The following is a 22,007-nucleotide window of genomic DNA, read 5'->3' as shown; positions in this document are numbered from 1 at the left end:
ACTTGGTGTTAGAGAAGAGTCTTGAGAGTTCCTTAGACTACAAGGAAATCAAACCAGTCAATCATAAAAGAAATCAGTCCTGAATATTCATTGGAAGGACTGATGTTGAAGCTGAAGCTCCAATACTTTGGCCACCTGATGCAAAGAACTGACTCATTGGAAAAGACCCTGATGCTGGGAAAGACTGAAGGTAGGCAAAGGGCTCGACGGAGGAAAAGATGGCTACATGGCATCACTGACTCAATGGACATAAGTTTGAGCAAGGTCCAGGAGTTGGTGATGGACAGGGAATCCTAGTGAGCTGCAGTCCATGGGGTCACAATGAGTCGGACACAACTAAGCCACTGAACTGAAATGATAGTTTGGTATGGTACGTTTTCATTTTTGTTTGCTTCAAGATATTTTTCAATTTTCTTTTTGATTTCTCCTTCTTTAGCTGTTTTCTTTAAATTTCCTTTTTTTGATCTACTGGTTGTTCAGGACTGTGTTGTTTAATTTTCACATATTTGTGAATTTTTCAATTTCCTTCTGTAACTGATTTCTAGTATTATACCACTATGGTCAAAAAGAATACTTGTATGACTTTAATTTTCTTAAATCTGTTAAGACTCACTTTATGATCTAGCCTATGGTCCATCCTGAAGAACATTCTGTGTGTGCTTGAGAAGAATATATCTTTTAGGTCCATTTGGTTTAAAGCTTGGTTGAAGTCTAGTTTCCTTGTTGATAACCTAGATATTACCCATTGTTGAAGGTGGGGTAATGATGTCCCTTAAGATTATTTTATTGTTGTCTGTTTCTTTCCAGACCTTTGAGCATTTAATACATTTCGGTGCTCCAAAGTTGGGTATACGTATATTTATGACTGTTATATCTTCTCAATGAATTGAACCCTTTATCATTATATAATGATCTTTTCTGTCTCTAATTACCATTTTTGGCTTAACATCTATTTTATCTGACATCAGTATAGGTACCCCTGTCCTCTTTTGGCTTTCACTTGCATGAAGTATCTTTTTCATCTCTTCACTTTGAGCCCTTGTGTGTGTCCTCAAAGCTGAAGTGAGTCTCTGGTAAGTACCATATATAACTTTTTGTTTGTTTGTTTTTTAAATCCATCCCACCACTCTATGCCATTTGACTGGAGAATTCAATCCATTTATATTTAGCAAAATTATTGATAGATGAGATATTACAAATACCATCTTACAGTTTTCTGGCTGTTTTTACAGCTGCTTTGTTCTCCCTGTCTTCCTTAGTAAACTGATGGTTTTCTGTAGTGGTGCATCTTTTGTGTATCTACTTTAGGTTTTTGCTTTGCTTTGTGGTTTCCAAGCTTACATAAAACACCTTACTGATTAACGATCTACTTTATGCTGATGACAGATTTAATCACATACCAAAACTATCCTTTTACTCCCATCTACCTTTAATGTATTTTGATGTATGGTTTACCTGTTTTTATATTTTATATTCATTAACAAATTATTGTAGCTACAGTTAATTTTAATACACTTGTTCTTTAATCTTATACCATCATTTTAAAGAACTAGAGTATTTTTAATTTGATTATATACTTACCTTTACCAGTGTGTTGTATTTATACTTTTATACATTTCATGTTATTTCATGTTATGTTAGTTGTATGTATATTTTCATGCATTTTCATTTTATTAATTAGCATCCTCTTATTTCAGCTACAAGAACTCCTTTCAACACTTCTTTTATGGCAGAACTAGTGGTGATGAACTCCCTCAGCCTTTGTGTCTGAGAAAATCTTTCTCTCTCCTTCATTTGTGAATCATGGACTAAAGAAGAAAGGTTTCTCCTGGCACTAAGCTGTGCTGCCACATCGGTGAGGGGACACAGGTGAAGTCAAACTGCTTTTTTCAGCCTCTTCAGTATGTCCAAACATGTGTTGATATTGTTTTTGCTCCATTCGAATGCTAAATTGTCTCCTCTGGAAACCTAGGCTTCCATAGAAGCTCCCTCATCTGTGGGGAACAGTCTAGGTCAGTGTCCTCTGGGTGCTCCCAGACTGTAGTCAAGAGGGGCTAAAACTGGTTCACAGATCACTTGAAAGCCACAGCCAGGACCAAGGTCTGCCTTCCTACTGCCTAAATGCACAGTGGGAAAGGCTCCTTCTGGGTCCCTTAATGTACAGTGATGGATCCCACAGCTGCCACAAAGACATTTTCATTTGTGGATGGATACAGGATATTTGGTGCATAGATAGGGAAGACAAGAATGAGGGATGTGTTATGTTCATGACTAAAAAAATGTTTTTAACCATGTGAAAATATTTTTGATTGAAATTTTAAAAACAAAAGGAAAAAAAAGTCACCAAACTAAGCCTAACTACTTTCTGTCCCCAGTAAGAAAGAAAAGTGTTGGTACAGAGAATTAATGCATTTTATTGTGTTCACTTCAGTGAACAAACATCTCCTATCCTCCCCTACTTGGGCCACTGCCCTACCTTGCTGGCCTTCACACCAAAATTCTTTAGGGCAGACCTTAGTACTGACGCCTCTACATACTGATGCACGCACACCTTTGTCTGTGGTAATACGGCCTCTGGCCCCCTTTCCCATCCAATTGTTCTTTGGAAGTTCCTTTACTGAGATTAGTATAATCTGTCTCAACCTCTGTGCAGTGTTTCACCCTAAGAACTCTCTCTCCTAGCCTGGATTCTATAACGCTTCTTCTTACCTTTCTAACTACTCAGTCTGTCTCTAACAGTTCCCTAAAACTAGATGTTACCTATGGTCCTGCCTGCCCTGACATCCCTTTTCATTCTCTGTTCAATCTCCTTTAATCATTCCATCCACATTTGTGTGTGTCCCAGTTATTGTCAACTGTCATCCCCGTATGGTTGTTCCCAGACTCAACCTCTCTCCCAAACCCCAATAAATGAATTTTCAGCTATCTTTAGTCTCTATATGATCTGTCTAACCGTCATGGCTCTTTTAAACAAATAGATCCACCCCTGTACCATGCACCTGCAACATATAAAAGCAGTTTTGTAAGATTTACATTATTCACTGCCTTAGATCACTTATTTTCATCTGTTTTGAGTTCTGTGGTGTTTTTTAATCATTATGCATCTTTCCATTGATGGCATTGCTTCACTTCTTGGCTTGAAGCTCAACAAAGATGTTCTGGCTGAGTCTACTGATTTGTCTCCCTCAAAACAAATCAAGGTCTTCTGCTGGCCAAGCTGTCTTTGGCTACTGCTAATAATCTAGCCAAGTGTGAGAACCTCTAAACTGATAACACATTTCACTGCTGGTTGGCCCTTGAGCAATCAAGACTAAAACCCATCTACACCTTCCTCCAGACACCTGCCTGACCTGTTGTGTTTCTTTTGGGTAGCAATGGCTCTGTTACCCACACTGACTCCAAGGCTAAATAGTTTCAGTCACAGTTGATTCCTCACTAGTCCCTCCTCTTTTTATTGTAGTAAAAACGTAAGATAATTTACCACCTTAACCATTTTTCAGTTCAGTTCAGTCCGGTCGCTCAGTTGTGTCTGACTCTTTGCGACCCTATGAACTGCTGTCTAGGTTGGTCATAACTTTCCTTCCAAGGAGTAAGCGTCTTTTAATTTCATGGGTGCAATCACCATCTGCAGTGATTTTGGAGCCCACCAAAATAAAGTCTGCCACTTTTCCCCCATCTATTTGCCATGAAGTGATGGGACCACATGCCATGATCTTTGTTTTCTGAAAGTTGAGCTTTAAGCCAACTTTTATCAAGAAGCTCTTTAGTTCTTCACTTTCTGCCATAAGAGTGGTGCCATCTGCATATTGAGGTTATTGATATTTCTCCTGGCAATCCTGATTCCAGCTTGTGCTTCATCCAGTCCAGCGTCTCATGATGTACTCTGCATATACGTTAAATAAGCAGAGTGACAATATACAGCCTTGACATACTCCTTTTCCTATTTGGAACCAGTCTGTTGTTCCATGTCCAGTTCTAACTGTTGCTTCCTGTCCTGCATACAGGTTTCTCAAGAGGCAGGTCAGGTGGTCTGGTATTTCCATCTCTTTCAAAATTTTCCACAGTTTGTTGTGATCCACACAGTCAAAGGCTTTGGCATAGTCAAGAAAGCAGAAATAGATGTTTTCCTGGAATTCTCCTGCTTTTTTGATGATCCAGTGGATGTTGGCAATTTGATCTCTGGTTCCTGTGCCTTTTCTAAAACCAGCTTGAACATCTGGAAGTGCACGGCTCATGTACTGTTGAAGCCTGGCTTGGAGAATTTGGAGCATTACTTTACTAGCGTGTGAGGAGTACAATTGTGTGGTAGTTTGACCATTCTTTGGCATTGCCTTTCTTTGGGATTGGAATAAAAACTGACCTTTTCCAGTCCTGTGGCCACTGCTGAGTTTTCCAAACTTGCTGGCATATTGAGTGCAGCACTTTCACAGCATCATCTTTTAGAATTTGAAATAGATCAACTGGAATTCCATCACCTCCACTAGCTTTATTTGTAGTAATGCTTCCTAAGGCCCACTTGACTTCACATTCCAGGATGTCTGGCTCTAGGTGAATGATCATACCATCATTGATTATCTGGGTCATGAAGATCTTTTTTGTACAGTTCTTTGTGTTCTTGCCACCTCTTCATAATATCTTCTGCTTCTGTTAGGCCCATACCATTTCTGTCCTTTATTGAGCCCATCTTTGCAAGAAATGTTCCCTTGGTATCTCTGATTTTCTTGAAGAGATCTCTAGTCTTTCCCATTCTATTGTTTTCCTCAATTTCTTTGCACTGATCGCTGAAGAAGGCTTTCTTATCTCTCCTTGCTATTCTGTGGAACTCTGCATTCAAATGAGTATATCTTTCCTTTTGTCTTTTGCTTTTCACTTCTCTTCTTTTGACAGCTTTTTGTAAGGCCTCCTCAGACAGCCATTTTGCTTTTTTGCATTTCTTTTTCTTGGGGATCCCTGTTTCCTGTACAATGTCACGAACCTCCATCCATAGTTCATCAGGCACTCTGTCTATCAGATCTAGTCCCTTAAATCTAGTTCTCACTTCCATTTTATAATTATAAGGGACTTGATTTAGGTCATATCTGAATGGTCTAGTGGTTTTCCCCACTTTTTTCAATTTAAGTCTGAATTTGCCAATAAGGTGTTCATGATTTGAGCCACAATCAACTCCCAGTCTTGTTTTTGCTGACTGTATAGTCATACTTACCCATTTTTAAGTATGTATATAGTTCAGCAGTGTTATGTAAGCTCACACTGTAAAATCTAAAACTGTGTACCCAGTATTCTCTTCCTCTTCCTCCATCCCTTCCTCTCTATAACCTCTAAAATAAATTGCTTCTCAAATCCTGGGAATCCTCAATAGTGACTGGAAAGTCATGCCTTAAGATTTAGTGACACAAGGGACCTGACCACAACTCCCGTATGAAAGAGTAATCTCTAAAATGTTCACATTCAATGGCTATCTGGCTATTGTTTGCAGACATAAGCAGAGAGCAAAGCAGTCACATCACCCTTGAGCACTCACTACAAGCTTCTTTATGTTGCACTAAAATCTTTCTCCTTAATTTTTAACACTGATTCTACTTATACTTACCACAGAACAAGGTTAAGCTCTTTCTCTCATGAAATTCCCTGAAACTTTTACATAGAACATTATATTCTCCAGAATTTTACAAATTCTTTTGACTACTCCTTGTAAAACATAATTTCAGGTCTTCAACATCATCCTGGCTCTGAATTCAGTGCTTCAGTTCATCACTCTCTCTTAAAACACGCAATTGAAAATGAGCTCAATTTCATAGATATGATCTGACCTGGTTGGAAGAGAATGAGATAATCACCTTTCATCTTTATAGATACAATTACATCACTATTGCTATTGCTATTGTGATTGCTACTGAATCCACGATCAACAAAAACCCTAATCTCTTTGGATTGGTTTGGCCAATACAAGCCAAATACTTGTCACAAGGGCTTCCCTGGTGGCTCAGATTGTAGAGTCTGCCTGCAAACTCTTTACCATGAAATCTACAAACCCAGAGACCCACATTCGACCCCTGGTCAGGAAGTTCCCCAGAGAAGGAAATGGCAACCGACTCCAGTATTCTTGCCTGGAGAATCCCATGGACGGAGGAGCTTTGCTGACTACAGTCCATGAGGTCACAAAGAGTTAGACACAACTGAGCAACTTTACTTCCTTCCTTCCTTACTTGTCATAAAGCTGAAGTAAGAGATTCTTCTTTTTCACTAAATGAATTGTTATTCAGATTTCTGTATCTCAGTAAGGTATAGTAAAATTGTTCAGCTACTGCACATTGGCAATACATATGCACATACTGAAATGCACCTACAAAGCTTTACCTAAAATATAACGCTAAAGGGCAGAACATTTCAGAGTCTAGTCTATTTCCTGTACTCATATCCAGGGTCAGTTCCAAGATCCACAACCTTCTATTTTCACTACCCTAATTCTGTTACCAAGCTCACTGACTCTTTCCAGTCCTCCCACCCATATGTTAACAGATTATTCTGTTTATAGCACAGAGCTTTTATTGTGGTATTAGTGGTTTGCCTCTACTAGTTTCCTCTGCCACTGAGTAAAGCCAACCAGTAATCACACTGCCATTTGATGATCAGTTCCTTCTCTCTCAAAAGAACATGATTTCCAGCAGTATTAACTAGCTATAGCCATACAATATATATTAAACATATATATTATATGTATCTAATGTACACAAGCATTCTTCCTTATATATAAGAAACCTCTTCACTCTGTAGAGCAACTGAACTTTCCTGTTTGATTCCCTCCTACAAATAAAATAAGTTTGTCAAGAAATGAGAGATAGTCACTAGGATTTATCACAGCAGGTCTAAAAGGCTCAAGTCACTCATCCCAAATTAAGCTGATGAAGTCAACAATACAAGCCCAAAGTTCTTTTTTGTTTTGCACCCTCTGATAAGAAACAAAGTAGTCTTCATACCTGATTTCTACACAACAAGAACCTTTTTGATCAAAATTAAATGCCATGAGGGGTTCATATAATTCCTCTATACTCCATCTAGGGCAGAATACTATCTGAAAAGTGAGGTTAAGTGCCTGGATAACAACAGTATTTTAAGTCCACATACAGCTTACCTCTGAGAAAGTGTTCTGGGGAAAATAAAGATATCTTTAGTCTTCATTTTCTTAATTAATACAATTAAAGTGTCAGACTAGATAACTGCTAAGTTCCCAACTAGTGCTAGTGCTCCATGAGTCTTTCATTCTGAATACTATTAATTTCTAGGGGGGGAAAAGTCCATATATGTATCTCCAGCAGTTCCCATTAACACACAATTTGGTGAAACCTGAGAACAGCTAACTCATCTCAGCTAGAAAAACTGTCAACAAAGCAAAACAGACTGCATGTAGTTAACTAGGACATAAATGAGGACTATAATGAATTTAAGAATATAAAAATGATTAATTCTTTTAAGAGCTGTCATTTAAGGCAGCAAACAATCAAGCAGTGGTGCACATCAAATGCTTTCATTATCTTCCAAAGGAAGAATTTTCTTTCAGTTCAGTTCAGTTCAGTCGCTCAGTCGTGTCTGACTCTTTGTGATCCCATGAATCACAGCACGCCAGGCCTCCCTGTCCATCACCAACTCCCAGAGTTCACTCAGACTCACGTCCATCGAGTCAGTGATGCCATCCAGCCATCTCATCCTCTGTCATCCCCTTCTCCTCCTGCCCCCAATCCCTCCCAGCATCAGAGGCTTTTCCAATGAGTCAACTCTTCGCATGAGGTGGCCAAAGTACTGGAGTTTCAGCTTTAGCATCATACCTTCCAAAGAACACCCAAGGCTGATCTCCTTCAGAATGGACTGGTTGGATCTCCTTGCAGTCCAAGGCACTCTCAAGAGTCTTCTCCAACACCACAGTTCAAACGCATCAATTCTTCGGCACTCAGCCTTCTTCACAGTCCAACTCTCACATCCATACATGACTACTGGAAAAACCATAGCCTTGACTAGATGGACCTTAGTCCGCAAAGTAATATCTCTGTTTTTGAATATGCTATCTAGGTTGGTCATAACTTTTCTTCCAAGGAGTACATTAACATAGCAATAGACTCTCAATAATCAGCATCTACTCTTTATTATGCATATCACAAAGTCAAGGCTGGTGACACCATTATTAGAACCACTCTCTCAAGCTTCTTTCAAGAGGGCTGTTTCCAAAATCATGAGTTTATTTTGACCGATGTTTACCCCAAGTAGTGATTCCTAGCCTAAATTATAGAAATGGAAAAATGATTAATGGAAACTGACAGAAGAAAAAATGTCACGGGATCAGGTCTCACAGAGAATACAGCATAATCTGGATATACTAAAGTTGGGTGTGAGTTGACTATTACTGTCCAATAAACTCCTTGGAATCAGGGGTTAAATCACACTGAACCTGTTATCATCCACAGCAGTTCAGGCAATACCAGGCACACAGACGGTAGTTTTGAAAGGACTGACTACTGGGTCTAAGCTCAGCAGCCAAGAGATGACTGGAAGAATTGGGGCCAGAGAACACAGATTCATAAAGAAATGCAAGAGCATGAGGGCAGGAAATGGTCAGCATCGGTCAGAGTTTATGGTCACCACAAAGGTTGATACCTTGGAGCTCCAAATGGGAACAAGGTTCAAAATGCCCTAGAGTTGTGTGGCAAATGGGTTTATGGAAGAAAGACAGTATTCACAAGGAGGTAGGAAGAAGGAGTCTCAGTAGAGATAATAGTACAGATTTTGAAGTTGCTGGCAGCAAGAGAAATGAAATGCAGAGGGAAGAAACAATGGAGGCCTGAAGGCACAGAGAGAAAACAGGCTGCAGAGAGAGTGCTGCAGACTGACAGCGAGCCAGTGCAGAACTGAGGATGGTGACAGTGAGAGAGGAACAGTCTGGAAGTCTACCCTCCTACCCACTTTCCTGGTGAGTCACTCTCTTTAAGGGGAAGTGCCACTTAAAGAAGCCTGCCCCCAACATACAGGTATGGGAAAAAGCAAAACTTCATTTAAGGTAACGGGAGAGAGGGCACACATGAAAACAGCTGGCATATAAAAATGTTTGATCATCGCATAAGCACAGTGGGAAGGCTAAAGTAAGGCAGTATGGGTTCATGGACAGGCCTAGGATATACAAACAGACAACAGGGTTAAGTGCAAGGAGAATGAGAAATAAACTGAAAGCATGTCAGAGACAGGAGAAAGGGACTTCTTCACAGATAGCTTTGTTACAGAGGAATGCCAGGTTCCTCAGAGTTTCAGCTGGTTTGAAAATGATAATAAATACTTCCCCAAAGGTCAGTTAGAATCTATATTGAGCAGCTTCTCAGATTTTTAGTGTGGTGAGTGTTGAGATGTTGGAATGACTAAGAATCTGGAATTTACTGCTTCCCTTAAATTTGTTAGAAATTCTCACAATTCAACCACTGGTAACTTTTGTTTATCAGCAATGAAGGCTGAATAAAATTTGTATTTCAAATTAAAATCTAACTTCCAAAACCATCTTTTACTGAGGCTATTAAAATGAACCTGAAGTTGTAAGTTCAGTTTTTGTCTCTTCTATATTTTCAGTCCAGCAAAAAAGCTAAGTCTTAATGATTTGGGGAATGAATTAAATATAGACATCACTCAAAACACATCAGAAATAAGAGTCCACAAACCAGCATTCTCCAAACAAGTCCACACTCTTGAAGGAGATGTGAAAGTTTTCATTGTTAGGTATACAGCAAAAATAATTTCATACAGCTTTTTAGCTAAGAAAACAACCACTCAAGAACATAACAAAGGTTGATTACAGTCCAGAACACCAGGCTTCAATATGCAGGTAATTTTGCCTGGCTGGTCTGGTGACCCTTGACTATTCATGGTTTGAGGCTGTTCACAACCCTAGAAAATAGCATGGGCCAGGGTGTGGGGCTGGGACTGAAACCAAGGGAGGCGGGCACCAGGCTGGGCAGAGCAGACTCTCCTGCACTGCCCAGACCTCCTACCTTCTCCACCTGGTTTCCCACATTTTTCCTTTTTCTAAAGATGCTGATACTAAGAAAAACAAGCACCATTCACAGAGATTCCCATAGAATATCTTCACTCTTCTATTACACCTGCACAATTTAACTATAATGAATACACCAGAGCTCATTCCCAATCTCCAAGAGAAAGGAATGATGCAGATCTTGTGCCCAGAGCCCTGGTGAATTTTCAGAGGATAAGGATACTTCAGTCTCAACACACAGTGATACCTTGGATCAGAAAGTAGCCTGAGGTCATGCAACTTTCTTCACTTTCCCACCCTCTCTCTCAACCTTCTTTCTGCCCCCTCCTTCTATATGTATGGACCTCTATATGCATTAACTTGCTATTGCTCTTTATTTCTTCCTTTCCTTCTTTTTTGCCTATATGTCTCAGACCCTACTTAAACGCCTAGGAGAGGGGGAAAAAAGTTAACTTTTTAACTTCCATCTATTACCACTGTTATGGAAATACCTTCACTCTCCTAGATCTACTCACATGTTCTAATTTGAACCTGGAAGCAATTTAGATGTCTGGGTAGGCCTTCTGGACTACTTGAATTGTAAAAATAAATGACGAAGGGATTGAAAAACAACTACTATGGCAGAAAAAGAGAACTCTAGGTATTTTCATGTGTTAACTCTTCACCTTCTGTTTGCTTAAGATAAAAACAACATTCAGATATTTTCACTATGAAGAACAACTACCTTAGTTTAGTATTATACTGGATTATTTATTTTAGAAAGAGCATCCCGGGTGGCTCAGTGAGTAAAGAATTCTGCCTGCAATGCAGAAGACATGGATCCGATCTTTGGGTTGGAAAGATCCCCTGGAGGAAGGCATGGCAACCCATTCCAGTATTCTTTCCTGGAGAATCCCATGGACAGAGGAGCCTGATGGACTACAATCCACAGGGTTGCAAAGAGTCGGCCATGACAGAAGTGACTGAGTACGCATGCACATTTATTTTAGAAAGTTTCCTGCAGCTAGTTATCAATACACCAAAGTTACGGAAACAGCCTGACTATATGAAATTGGTCACTGCAATTTTATTTCTTTAAAAGTATAAGAAATATGTAGATGAAATAATGACTGAATTGCTCCAAAATAATACAAGAATTCAAAAATTCATCAAGCTGTAGACGTCTACTTTGCATACCTTACAAGTTTACTTGTCTGCACTAAAAAGTTTACATAAAAAATAACATAGGAGAGAGAAGTTAAGAAGCGTGTAGTTAAAATAAAATTATTCATGAATTGACAGTTCTCAGTGTTGGGTAGTGAGTACTATTCTATTTTTGCATGGTTGCAAATTTTCATAATAAAAGATGCTATAAAATGTTACTTAGAAACGAGCAATTTTAAGATTCAGATGCATGGTATGAAAATCAGTGCATCTTTTAAAATAAGACTTTGATTAAAATTATAGTGTGTAAATATGATAAATCAAATTTTATTTGTAATTTTGTTGTAAGTGATAACTTTTTCATAAAAAATTCTTGGCATAATTATGTAGAAAGAGTCTGTATACTAAGATGTAGACGTGTTGTAATTCTAATAGAAAATTGTTGACATTCTGTCATAAATTACATACAATACATTTAAAACTGTAAAGAAGAGAAAGAAATAATAAAACATTATTGTCTTCTAAAACACAGTTAAGTGAGTTGGTTCTGATGTGAGTAAAACTAAGAGTTCTACCACAGCATGAGAACTATGTATGGAAACTTTTTGCATTAATCTTACTTTATTCCTTCTCTTTCTACCTCTTAAAACTCAATAACATTTATCAAGTATGAAGGACAACCAACAGTCCAAGAAAGATATTAACTAGAGATTGCTTTATGTAGAAAAAACTATCCAAAAAAAAAAAATGCACAAAGCCTCCTTGGCTTTCATAATATAAATCACTTAGAACAGGTGCATTATGTCTAGCAATTAACGGGTCTAATGGATTTCTACTTAGCTGAAGAACAGAACTGGTTGCACTGGAGAACACATCAATAAATACAAATTTGTGTTTGGTTACCTTAAAATACCTCATCCCACTCAAAAGAACTATATGAATATTGCTACATGTTATATGTATTCTCCAACTTACAGAAATTATATGCTAAAAGTTTATCTGTAATTAAGCATTCTGGGACTCAGATCACATTTTCCCACTGAAACAATTTTACAAAGGGTAGTTAAGCCAATCAGGCCACACAAGAGAACTCTATAAATTTCAAAATTACTGGACCTGGTATGGTTTACTGCAGCAGTTTTTTTCCCCCAACTAACCACTCTGTACTACTATTTCTTTGATAAATGCAATAGGGATTCTAGGAATAAAGCTCCTGTCAGATACTCAGCTTTGCCTGTGTCTATGTTCCTTAGTTATCAGAGTAGGCAGAGTGGAGTAGAGTTTAGATGAGGGGCTTTTGCATTTGAAGGGTACAGGAAGTTGGGGCCCTACAATTTACTAACGGGCAGCAGTCTTGGAAGGTTCTTTAGTAACTTGCTCCTACTGTGTCTCACAGATACAGGGTGGAGATGTGGACTGTATCTTTCACCAGGTTTATCACCTAAAAATGTTTTTTTTTTTTAATTAGAAACTTAATAATCACTTTTAATATGAATTTTTTAAATGTTTATAAACTCAGAGCTAAATAAATTATAGGTTACTCCTATGTACTTTAGCTACACCCAAAGCTGTGGCAATAATCTGCTCTGTGACTGGACAGCCACAGGCCTCCGCCCACTATAGAGGATGCCACCAGGAGGTCCTAAAAACCAGCATTTAATCTAAGCAGAGGGCTGCCTCTAGCTGGAGTCAGCATTTCTCCTCTACTCACAGTCAACTAGATTTCATTGCTTTGAAAATGTTTAAGCCAAAATCACTGCAGATGGTAACTGCGGCCATGAAATTAAAAGACGCTTACTCCTTGGAGGGAAAGTTATGACCAACCTAGATAGCATATTCAAAAGCAGAGACATTACTTTGCCAACAAAGGTCCATCTAGTCAAGGCTATGGTTTTTCCAATAGTCGTGTATGGATGAGAGTTGGACTGTGAAGAAAGCTGAGTGCCGAAGAATTGATGCGTTTGAACTGAGGTGTTGGGAGAAGACTCTTGAGAATCCCTTGGACTGCAAGGAGATCCAACCAGTCCATTCTAAAGGAGATCAGGCCTGGGTGTTCTTTGGAAGGAATGATGCTAAAGCTGAAACTCCAATACTTTGGCCACCTGATTTGAAGAGTTGACTCATTGGAAAAGGCTCTGATGCTGGGAGGGATTGGGGGCAGGAGGAGAAGGGGACGACAGAGGATGAGATGGCTGGATGGCATCACCGACTCGATGGATGTGAGTTTAGGTGAACTCCAGGAGTTGGTGATAGACAGGGAGGCCTGGCATGCTGTGATTCATGGGGTCACAGAGTCAGACACGAATGAGAGACTGAATTAAAGCCACAAGTTGTTTTCCTGGATACAAGAAAAGCCACAAGTTGTTTTCTTGGATTCTTTGCAAAAAGCAGGGATAAAATGGGAATTAAATGACTTAATTTCATATGTAAATACTTTTTTATAACTCTATTAATTTGACAGTGTGAAAGAAAAACATAGAGATTCAATATTTGCATAAAATTACCTACTCTATCATTTAGGCCTAATATCATGTACAGTTTATGTTTTTCTTTAAAATTCAGAACTCTATGAGTATGCTTCAGTTATGCAGTGCTATAATACCAGTATAAGATTTTAAATGTATTTTTTTAATGTGCAGATCCAAAAACATGAGACAAATTTCCAGAAATCACTATAGAATCATATTAGAAATCAAGAGTTTCAGATTCTTCCTGTCTCAAATTCAGTCAAGATTTATTCCACTTGCCTGCATACGTGTTGGCCTTGTTTAGGAGGTCCGTGCATGCGTGCATATCAGCGAAAGCCCGGATTCCTAAGCAGTTGACAGGGTGAAGTTGAGATTCCAAAAATTCACAGCAAGTCTTCTTCACATCCTGTAACTGTAACAGACCAGCTGCTGGGAGAAGTACCTGTAACACAACAAGTGAGCATGCTTAGCTGACTGGCTAGAAGTTTACTCTTCATTGTGTCTACAGAGAGCTCAGGGATTCAGCCACAGCTCAATATCTGCACCCAGACCCCCACATCCCATAGACAAGTAATGTAACCATTATTTGCAAAAAGGATGATGCCTCTTCCAATCCCCATAATTTCTATGGAATCTTTCAAAGTCTCTTCTTGGTCACAAGAATATAAGACATCAGATTATATTAGATTAACAATTCTTTTCATAGATCTAAACAAATGTTCCTTTGAATTTTAAAAACATAAATTATTAGGCTGCTAGGGGATGCTATGGAGAAGGCAATGGCACCCCACTCCAGTACTCTTGCCTGGGAAATCCCATGGATGGAGGAGCCTGGTGGGCTGCAGTCCGTGGGGTCGCTAAGAGTCGGACACGACTGAGCAACTTCACTTTCACTTTTCACTTTCATGCATTGGAGAAGAAAATGGCAACCCACTCCAGTGTTCTTGCTTGGAGAATCCCAGGGACGGTGGAGCCCGGTGGGCTGCCGTCTATGGGGTCGCACAGAGTTGGACACGACTGAAGCGACTTAGCAGCAGGGGGTGCTATGGTTCCACAAAAATGATTTTCTTCCCTTAGAGTAGTCATGAGATTCAGTGATTTGTGAAGGGGTGAGCACAGCATAATAATACTGGAGTGGTTTGCCATGTCCTTCTCCAGGGGGTCTTCCTAACCCAGGGATTGAACCCAGATCTCCCACATTACAGGCAGATTCTTTACTGTCTGAGCCACAAGGAAAGCCCACACCAAAGCTTCATCTTTTTGTTATTCCACTAAGTAACACCACAAACTACTTTCCTTAATGGGGTAGAACAATTTAAAACTCAACAGGCTAAATGTAAGCAACTTCTCTGAAATATATGTGATAAAAAAGAAAACAAAAGGAGTCATTATCTAATAATAACTATTTAATTAATATTTTTATTTCAGTATCTCCATAAGACTGTATTAATTAGGTTATTCTTTGGGATTTAGCAGTGTCTTCACTATAAATATGATATCCAACACAATTACTTTTCAAATAGGCCAATAATGGAAATATTTTTACTTGTACATAAATTAGTATAATGCTATGTAAAGGACCATATTGGAAAGTCAAATTGGAAAACTTTATAAAAAAGAAGCTGGCAAATCCTTCTATAAAAGCCAAAAAGGTGGGGCAGGGGCAGGTGGGGGCACTATTAGAACAACAGTCAATTTTAGAAAAGGTAACCTGGGCATATTAGCATAAAAATCAAGTAAGTTCTAAGTTCCTTCAGGAACTGATTTTCACATATTCCAAGCTGCAGCCCAAAGAGAAAATGAGAAAAGAGAGTAGTTTTAAATATCCTTCAAAATTTTCCTAAATGTATGCAGTGAGTCCTAAATGTAGAAGAGAAAAAGTGCATCCCTGTCTTTCTGTAATACAAACTGCTTTATTTTCTTAAAGGAACCATAGCAGCTTTAACTCTCCGAGCTAAAAACTGTGTGTATGTCCACATATACAGTCAAATAGTCATGAATTAAGGATGAAGAGGACAACGTTTTGTGTTTTTCAATTCAACTCCACCAACTAAATAACTTTTCTCTGAAAATTATGAGAACAGTATCTGGTGATAATGCCTTTTCTTTCTGAATAGGAGAAATAAAGTGCAAAAACTCTGTTTATACTCAAATCTTTTCTATAATATGGATAGTGTGCTTCATTATGTTATGGGAATAAATCTCCATGGAAGGCTGACAATTTGAAACTGGAGTTTTTCCACACTGGTATAATTATGCTCTGAAGCAATGTAAAGTACATTACATGATGCTTAACTGCATGGCCATTTAATTCAGCAAATACATATATTAAGAAAGTGGTCTTCTGTGTAAAATTCAATCTCTGTGAAACCTGTAAAAATGGTAATGATCACCCATCTAATCAGCATTTTCCCAGAGACAACATAGTGTAATATAGTATAATGCAAACTGCTTTGTAATACAGAAGACAGGAATCCTTGAGGGGGAGAGCAGGCAAGCAGAAGCAAGTTCACCCACACATTAGTGGTGAGTGTGTACACTGGTTCAATCTCCATGAAGAGCAATTTGTATATTTAATCAAAATTACAAATGCACATATCCTCCAATACAGCAATTTAACCTACAGATACACTGAAGAAAGTGAAGTTGCTCAGTTGTGTCCGACTCTTTGCGACCCCGTGGACTATAGCCCACCAGGCTCCTCTGTCCATGGAATTTTCCAGGCAAGAGTACTGGGTTGGGTTGCCATTTCCACCCTTCTCCAGGGGATCTTCCTGACCCAGGGATCGAACCCGGGTCTCCCACATTGCAGACAGACGCTTTACCATCTGAGCCACCAGGGAAGCACAGATAGACTAACATAAGCACAAAAGCTCACACATACACACAACATTCATTACAGTATTATTATGGGTAATAGCAGAAGTTATAAAAAAGCCTAAATACCCACCATAAGGAGATTGGTTAAACACTGGTGTTCATTCATTCGATGGAACACTCTGTATACATTAATGAGAAAGCTATATGAATAGGATAATTTCTAAGATATATTGTTAAATGAAAAAAAATCAGCAACTGGTTGATGCTGTGCTAACACACAGGTTCCCAGGTGGCTCAGTGGTCGAGTCCAGCTGCCAGTGCAGGAGACGCAGGTTGGATGCCTGGGCTGGGAAGAGCCCCTGGGAGAGGAAAAGGCAATCCCCTCCAGCATGCTTGCTGGGAAAATTCCATGTGAGAGGAGCCTGGCAGGCCATAGTCCATGGGATTGCAAAGAGTCAGATGCAATTGAACACACAAACATACACGTTAACCTAGACATATCCACTCACATTTATACATACATCTATATAAAAAAACCAGCTATAGTAGACTTTTAAAAACTTATTTTGCTTCCCCAATTTCAACTTCATGACTACCAAGTCTAGTCCTATCCAACAGGAGACTGAAACTCATAAAACTGTTGAATTCCAGATCTGGAAAGGATATAGTAAGTCATGTAGGCCAGGGATATAAAAGTTACCTTAATTGTTGCCCACATGGCTAGAAATTCACATGGAGTTATTATGGTGGCAATACACACCATAAATGTTAGTAAAATGTAGAAAATAAATTTATGTATTTTCCTTTTATCAATAAATCCTTCAAACTGCCTCAGCTTTATGATACAATTTTACTAGGACTAAACTTCAATAGAGAAGCAAAAATCAAAGGAGAAAAGGAAAGATATAGCCATTTGAATGCAGAATTCCAAAGAATAGCAAGGAGAGATAAGAAAGCCTTCCTCACTGATCAATGCAAAGAAATTGAGGAAAACAACAGAATGGGAAAGACTAGAGATCTCTTCAAGAAAATCAGAGATACTAAGGGAACATTTCTTGCAAAGATGGGCTCAATAAAGGACAGAAATGGTATGGACCTAACAGAAGCAGAAGATATTAAGAAGGAGTGGCAAGAATATACAGAAGAACTGTACAAGAAAGATCTTCATGACCAAGATAATCACGATGGTATGATCACTCACCTAGAGCCAGACACCCTGGAATGTGAAGTCAGGTGGGCCTTAGGAAGCATCACTACGAATAAAGCTAGTGGAGTGATGGCATTCCAGTTGAGCTATTTCAAATCCTAAAAGATGATGCTGTGAAAGTGCTGCACTCAATATGCCAGCAAATTTGGAAAACTCAGCAGTGGCCACAGGACTGGAAAAGGTCTGTTTTCATTCCAACCCCAAAGAAAGGCAATGCCAAAGAATGCTCAAACTACCGCACCATTGCACTCATTTCACATGCTAATAAAGTAATGCTCAAGATTCTCCAAGCCAGGCTTCAACAGTACATGAACCGTGAACTTCCGGATGTTCAAGCTGGTTTTAGAAAAGGCAGGAACCAGAGACCAAATTGCCAACATCTGCTGCATCATCAAAAAAGCAAGAGAGTTCCAGAAAAATATTTACTTCTGCTTTATTGACTATGCCAAAACCTTGACGTGTGGATCACAACAAACTGGGGAAAATTCTGAGAGAGATGGGAATACGAGACCACCTGACCTGCCCTTTGAGAAACCTGTATGCAGGACAGGAAGCAACAATTAGAACTGGACATGGAACAACACACTGGTTCCAAATAAAAAAGGAGTACGTCAGGCTATATACTGTCACCCTGCTTATTTAACTTATATGCAGAGTATATCATGAGAAATGCTGGGCTGGATGAAGCACAAGCTGGAATCAAGACTGCTGGGAGAAATATCAATAACCTCAGATATGCAGATGATACCACCCTTATGGCAAAAGTGAAGAACTAAAGAGCCTCTTGATGAAAGTGAAAGAGGAGAATGAACAAGTTGGCTTAAAGCTCAACATTCAGAAAACTAAGATCATGGCATTTGGTTCCATCACTTCATGGCAAATAGATGGGGAAACGGTGGAAACAGTGATAGGACTTTATTTTGGGGGGGCTCCAAAATCACTGCAGATGGTGACTGCAGCCATGAAATTAAAAGACGCTTACTCCTTGGAAGGAAAGTTATGACCAACCTAGACAGCATATTAAAAAGCAGGGACATTACTTTGCCAACAAAGGTCCATCTAGTCAAGGCTATGGTTTTTCCAATAGTCATGTTTGGATGTGAGAGTTGGACTATAAAGAAAGCTGAGTGCCGAAGAATTGATGCTTTTGAACTATGGTGTTGGAGAAGACTCTTGAGAGTCCGCTGGACAGCAAAGAGATCCTAAGGGTTCATCCTAAAGGTAATCAGTCATGAATATTCATTGGAAGGACTGATGCTGAACCTGAAACTCCAATACTTTCTGCATCTGATGCTAAGAGCCGACTCTTTTGAAAAGACCCTGATGCTGGGAAAGATTGAAGGCGGGAAGGGAAGGGGACGACAGAGGATGAGATGGTTGCATGGCATCACCGACTCAATGGACATGAGTTTGAGCGGACTCTGGGAGTTGGTGATGGACAGGGAGGCCTGAGGTGCTACAGTCCATGGGTTGCAAAGAGTTGGACAACTAAAACTTCAATAGCTCATAATTATTAAACTAATCATATACAGCTTCAAAAACAATTATTAATAACAATTGGCTCAGGTTTACTAACATGATCCCTGGTGACCACCAGTCACTTATGATGAAAACAGGAAAGCAGTTGAGGCCACACCAACTGTCCATATTACTCTGTGACCAGCTAAAAAACCAACCAAACAAAACACACTCAACTTACAGATACCGTAACCCACAATGGGAATCAAACAGCTGGCTGTCTCTGAGCTGGATGCTTTGGGATCAAGTCAAATCAACCCTCCTAATTTGTCTGATGAAGAATCTTAATCCTAGAGAGGCCAGAAGATCTGACCAAGTTCCACAGCCTGTCAGAAGAGAGTTAGTGCGTGCTGTAATTGCTTAGTCGCCAAATCATGTCTCTTTGTAATCCCATGGACTATAGCCAGCCAGTCTTCTTTGTCAATGCGATTTTCCAGGCAAGAATACTGGAGTGAGTTGCCATTTCCTCCTACAGGGGATCTTCCCACCTCAGGAATCGAACTTGCATCTCCTGCATTGGCAGACAGGGTCTCTACCTCTGCGCCATCTGGGAATAGGGATATATTCAAATTCACTAACTCTTTGGTCTAGTGTTCTTTCCACTACCTTCATACCCATCTGTAAGTATGAAGTGCTTGTCTAATTTCTAAATCTGCAATACTGCACTTTTTTGTAAAATAAAGACAAAGGGCTTCCCTGGTAGCTCAGTGGTGAAGAAGCTGCCTGCCAATGCAGGGGACGTGGGTTTGATCCTTGGACTGGGAAAATCCCCTGGAGAAGGAAATGGCAACATATTCTATTATTCTTGCCTGGGAAATCCCATGGACAGGGAAGCCTGGCAGACTATAGTCCATAGTGCTGCAGAAGTATAGGACACAACCACAACAACAATAAAGATGACAATCACTTCAATTGCATTCTTGCAGTTGCTTCCATTTACTGAGTAATTACTATGTCAGGCACTTGACAGGCAACAACATCTCACTGAAATGCTATGTGAGTAGCTGCCAGCAGAAAGCTTCTTAGAACTTCCTGAAATTGGTTTGGTTTTGTTTTGTTTCAAATTTTTAACTTGTGGTTGGTTGAATCAGCAGATGTGGAACCTGAAGATATAGAGGGCCCACTAAATCAAAAGAGATGAATAGCTAATGACTAGGACATTTGTTCCTAATATATTTAGTGTAAAAAAATCTAATTTTTAAACAGTCCCCTTTTTGTAAGCACACATATACATGATCACAAAGACAGTACTAGAGGAATAGTCCACAACTGTTATTTGGGATTACCTCTGGTTAACAGTAGTATGGATGCTTTTCTATTTTCTTCTTTTGATTTCTATTTTCTAAAATTTCAATAGTAAATCTGTACCATTTAAACAGTCACATTCTAATGAAAGTCAGGGAGAAGCAAGTAAAGAAATGCCTTTCTGGGAACTTTCCTGGTGGTCCAGTGGTTAAGAATCCACCTTCCAATGCAGAGGGTATGGGTTCAATCCCGGGTCTGGGAACTAAGGTCCCACACGCCACATAGCAACAACTGAGCCTGCGAGTCACAACTAGAGAAATGCCTGCGTGTCGCAACTAGAGAATCCTGTACACAGCAATGAAGATCCTACCTGCCACAACTAAGACCCAATGCAGCCAAAGAAAGAAATGCCTTCCTGGATCTCTAGAATTCTAGCCAGTCTCACAATTGTAAGGGGAGCTGTTTATTTAGTGACTACCACACTCACTAGGGACTACCACAATTTGGCCTGTCCTCTGAATACTGTGAGGTTAAAAGACCTTTAGTCTTTCTCAAGCTAGTGTTTTGTAGAGCCTTAAGAGGTTCTACATGTTCCTCTTCTTGTTCATATGAATAGCATCTCTTTAAGTGCTCAGAGGAACATGATAGCTGATTAAATAAACTTAACTTCATATGTTATGATTTTGTTAAGCAGAAAAAAAATTTTCCATCTAGATATATTGATTTCCAATATATGGAGACACATAAAGCCTAAACATCTTATACTGTGGAGATGTTTTCTGTAACGAACAAAAGTAGGGGGAAAGCTACCACTGATTCCTGAAGACAAGTGTAACATCAGACACGGAACACACCCAAGCCAAACAGTTAGCACCCATATGACATCTTACACCAGCTGCACATTTTAAAGTAAGAAGCTTCCATCCTACTTCACATTATCTGACAAGCCAAATTACATATAAGATGTCTTGCTTAGACAAGTACACACCTTCTGCTTGGCTATTAGGATATGAAGTTTATTTCTGGCTTGGGCACCTACTCTGTAGAGTGAAATAATTTATGTAGTAAATCTTTTAAATCCTGAGGCTTTAAGGGATGATTTTTAGAAGACACTACCACAGGGTCTGATTATTCCATAGATGTAAGATTTCCAGATGTCTGAGAATGATGCTTACATGATGCTCACAGCTCAGTCACTGTTAACATTACAGTTAGTGCACTGCCAAAAAGCAAATTTTTATTAATTTTGCAACCATCTTATAACCATATCAGATGAACCTGTTTGTTTAAAGTGCCAGGGCCTTGTATGCCAGGAATAATGTGAAAACAAGGAAAACAGCTATCCAAAGGGCATGAGCAGAGGGTAGAAATTATCCCCAAAGTTAAAGAAGCTGTATGTTGTTAGACTAAAAAAGCCTCATTAAGAAATATAACCTATAACTTTCATTAGCATACCTCTTCTAAAATCTGGGATTTCCCTGGCTGTCCAGTAGTTAAGGTAGTGGTTAAGGTAGTTCCCCTGGAGGCTCAGATGGTAAAGCGTCTGTCTGCCTGCAATGCAGGAGACTCACGTTCGATCGCT

The 22,007-nt window shown here is 39.3% G+C and overlaps 1 protein-coding gene across 2 annotated transcripts in view; it reads right to left on the bottom strand.

Annotated features, from left to right (window-relative positions):
- Positions 1-22,007, bottom strand: part of KLHL2 (kelch like family member 2) — a 168,376-nt gene that overhangs the window by 59,317 nt on the left and 87,052 nt on the right. For both annotated transcript variants that reach the window (XM_040251321.1, XM_040251322.1), the window contains one exon: positions 13,915-14,077. In XM_040251321.1, coding sequence (XP_040107255.1) covers positions 13,915-14,077 — 163 coding nt within the window. The remainder of the gene's footprint in view (positions 1-13,914; positions 14,078-22,007) is intronic.

The sequence above is a fragment of the Oryx dammah genome, unplaced genomic scaffold (genome assembly GCF_014754425.2).
Source record: "Oryx dammah isolate SB20612 unplaced genomic scaffold, SCBI_Odam_1.1 HiC_scaffold_12, whole genome shotgun sequence".
Classification (NCBI taxonomy): Eukaryota; Metazoa; Chordata; class Mammalia; order Artiodactyla; family Bovidae; genus Oryx; species Oryx dammah.
The sequence above is the reverse complement of the archived record's forward strand: the minus strand, read 5'-3'. Positions and strand labels throughout refer to the sequence as shown.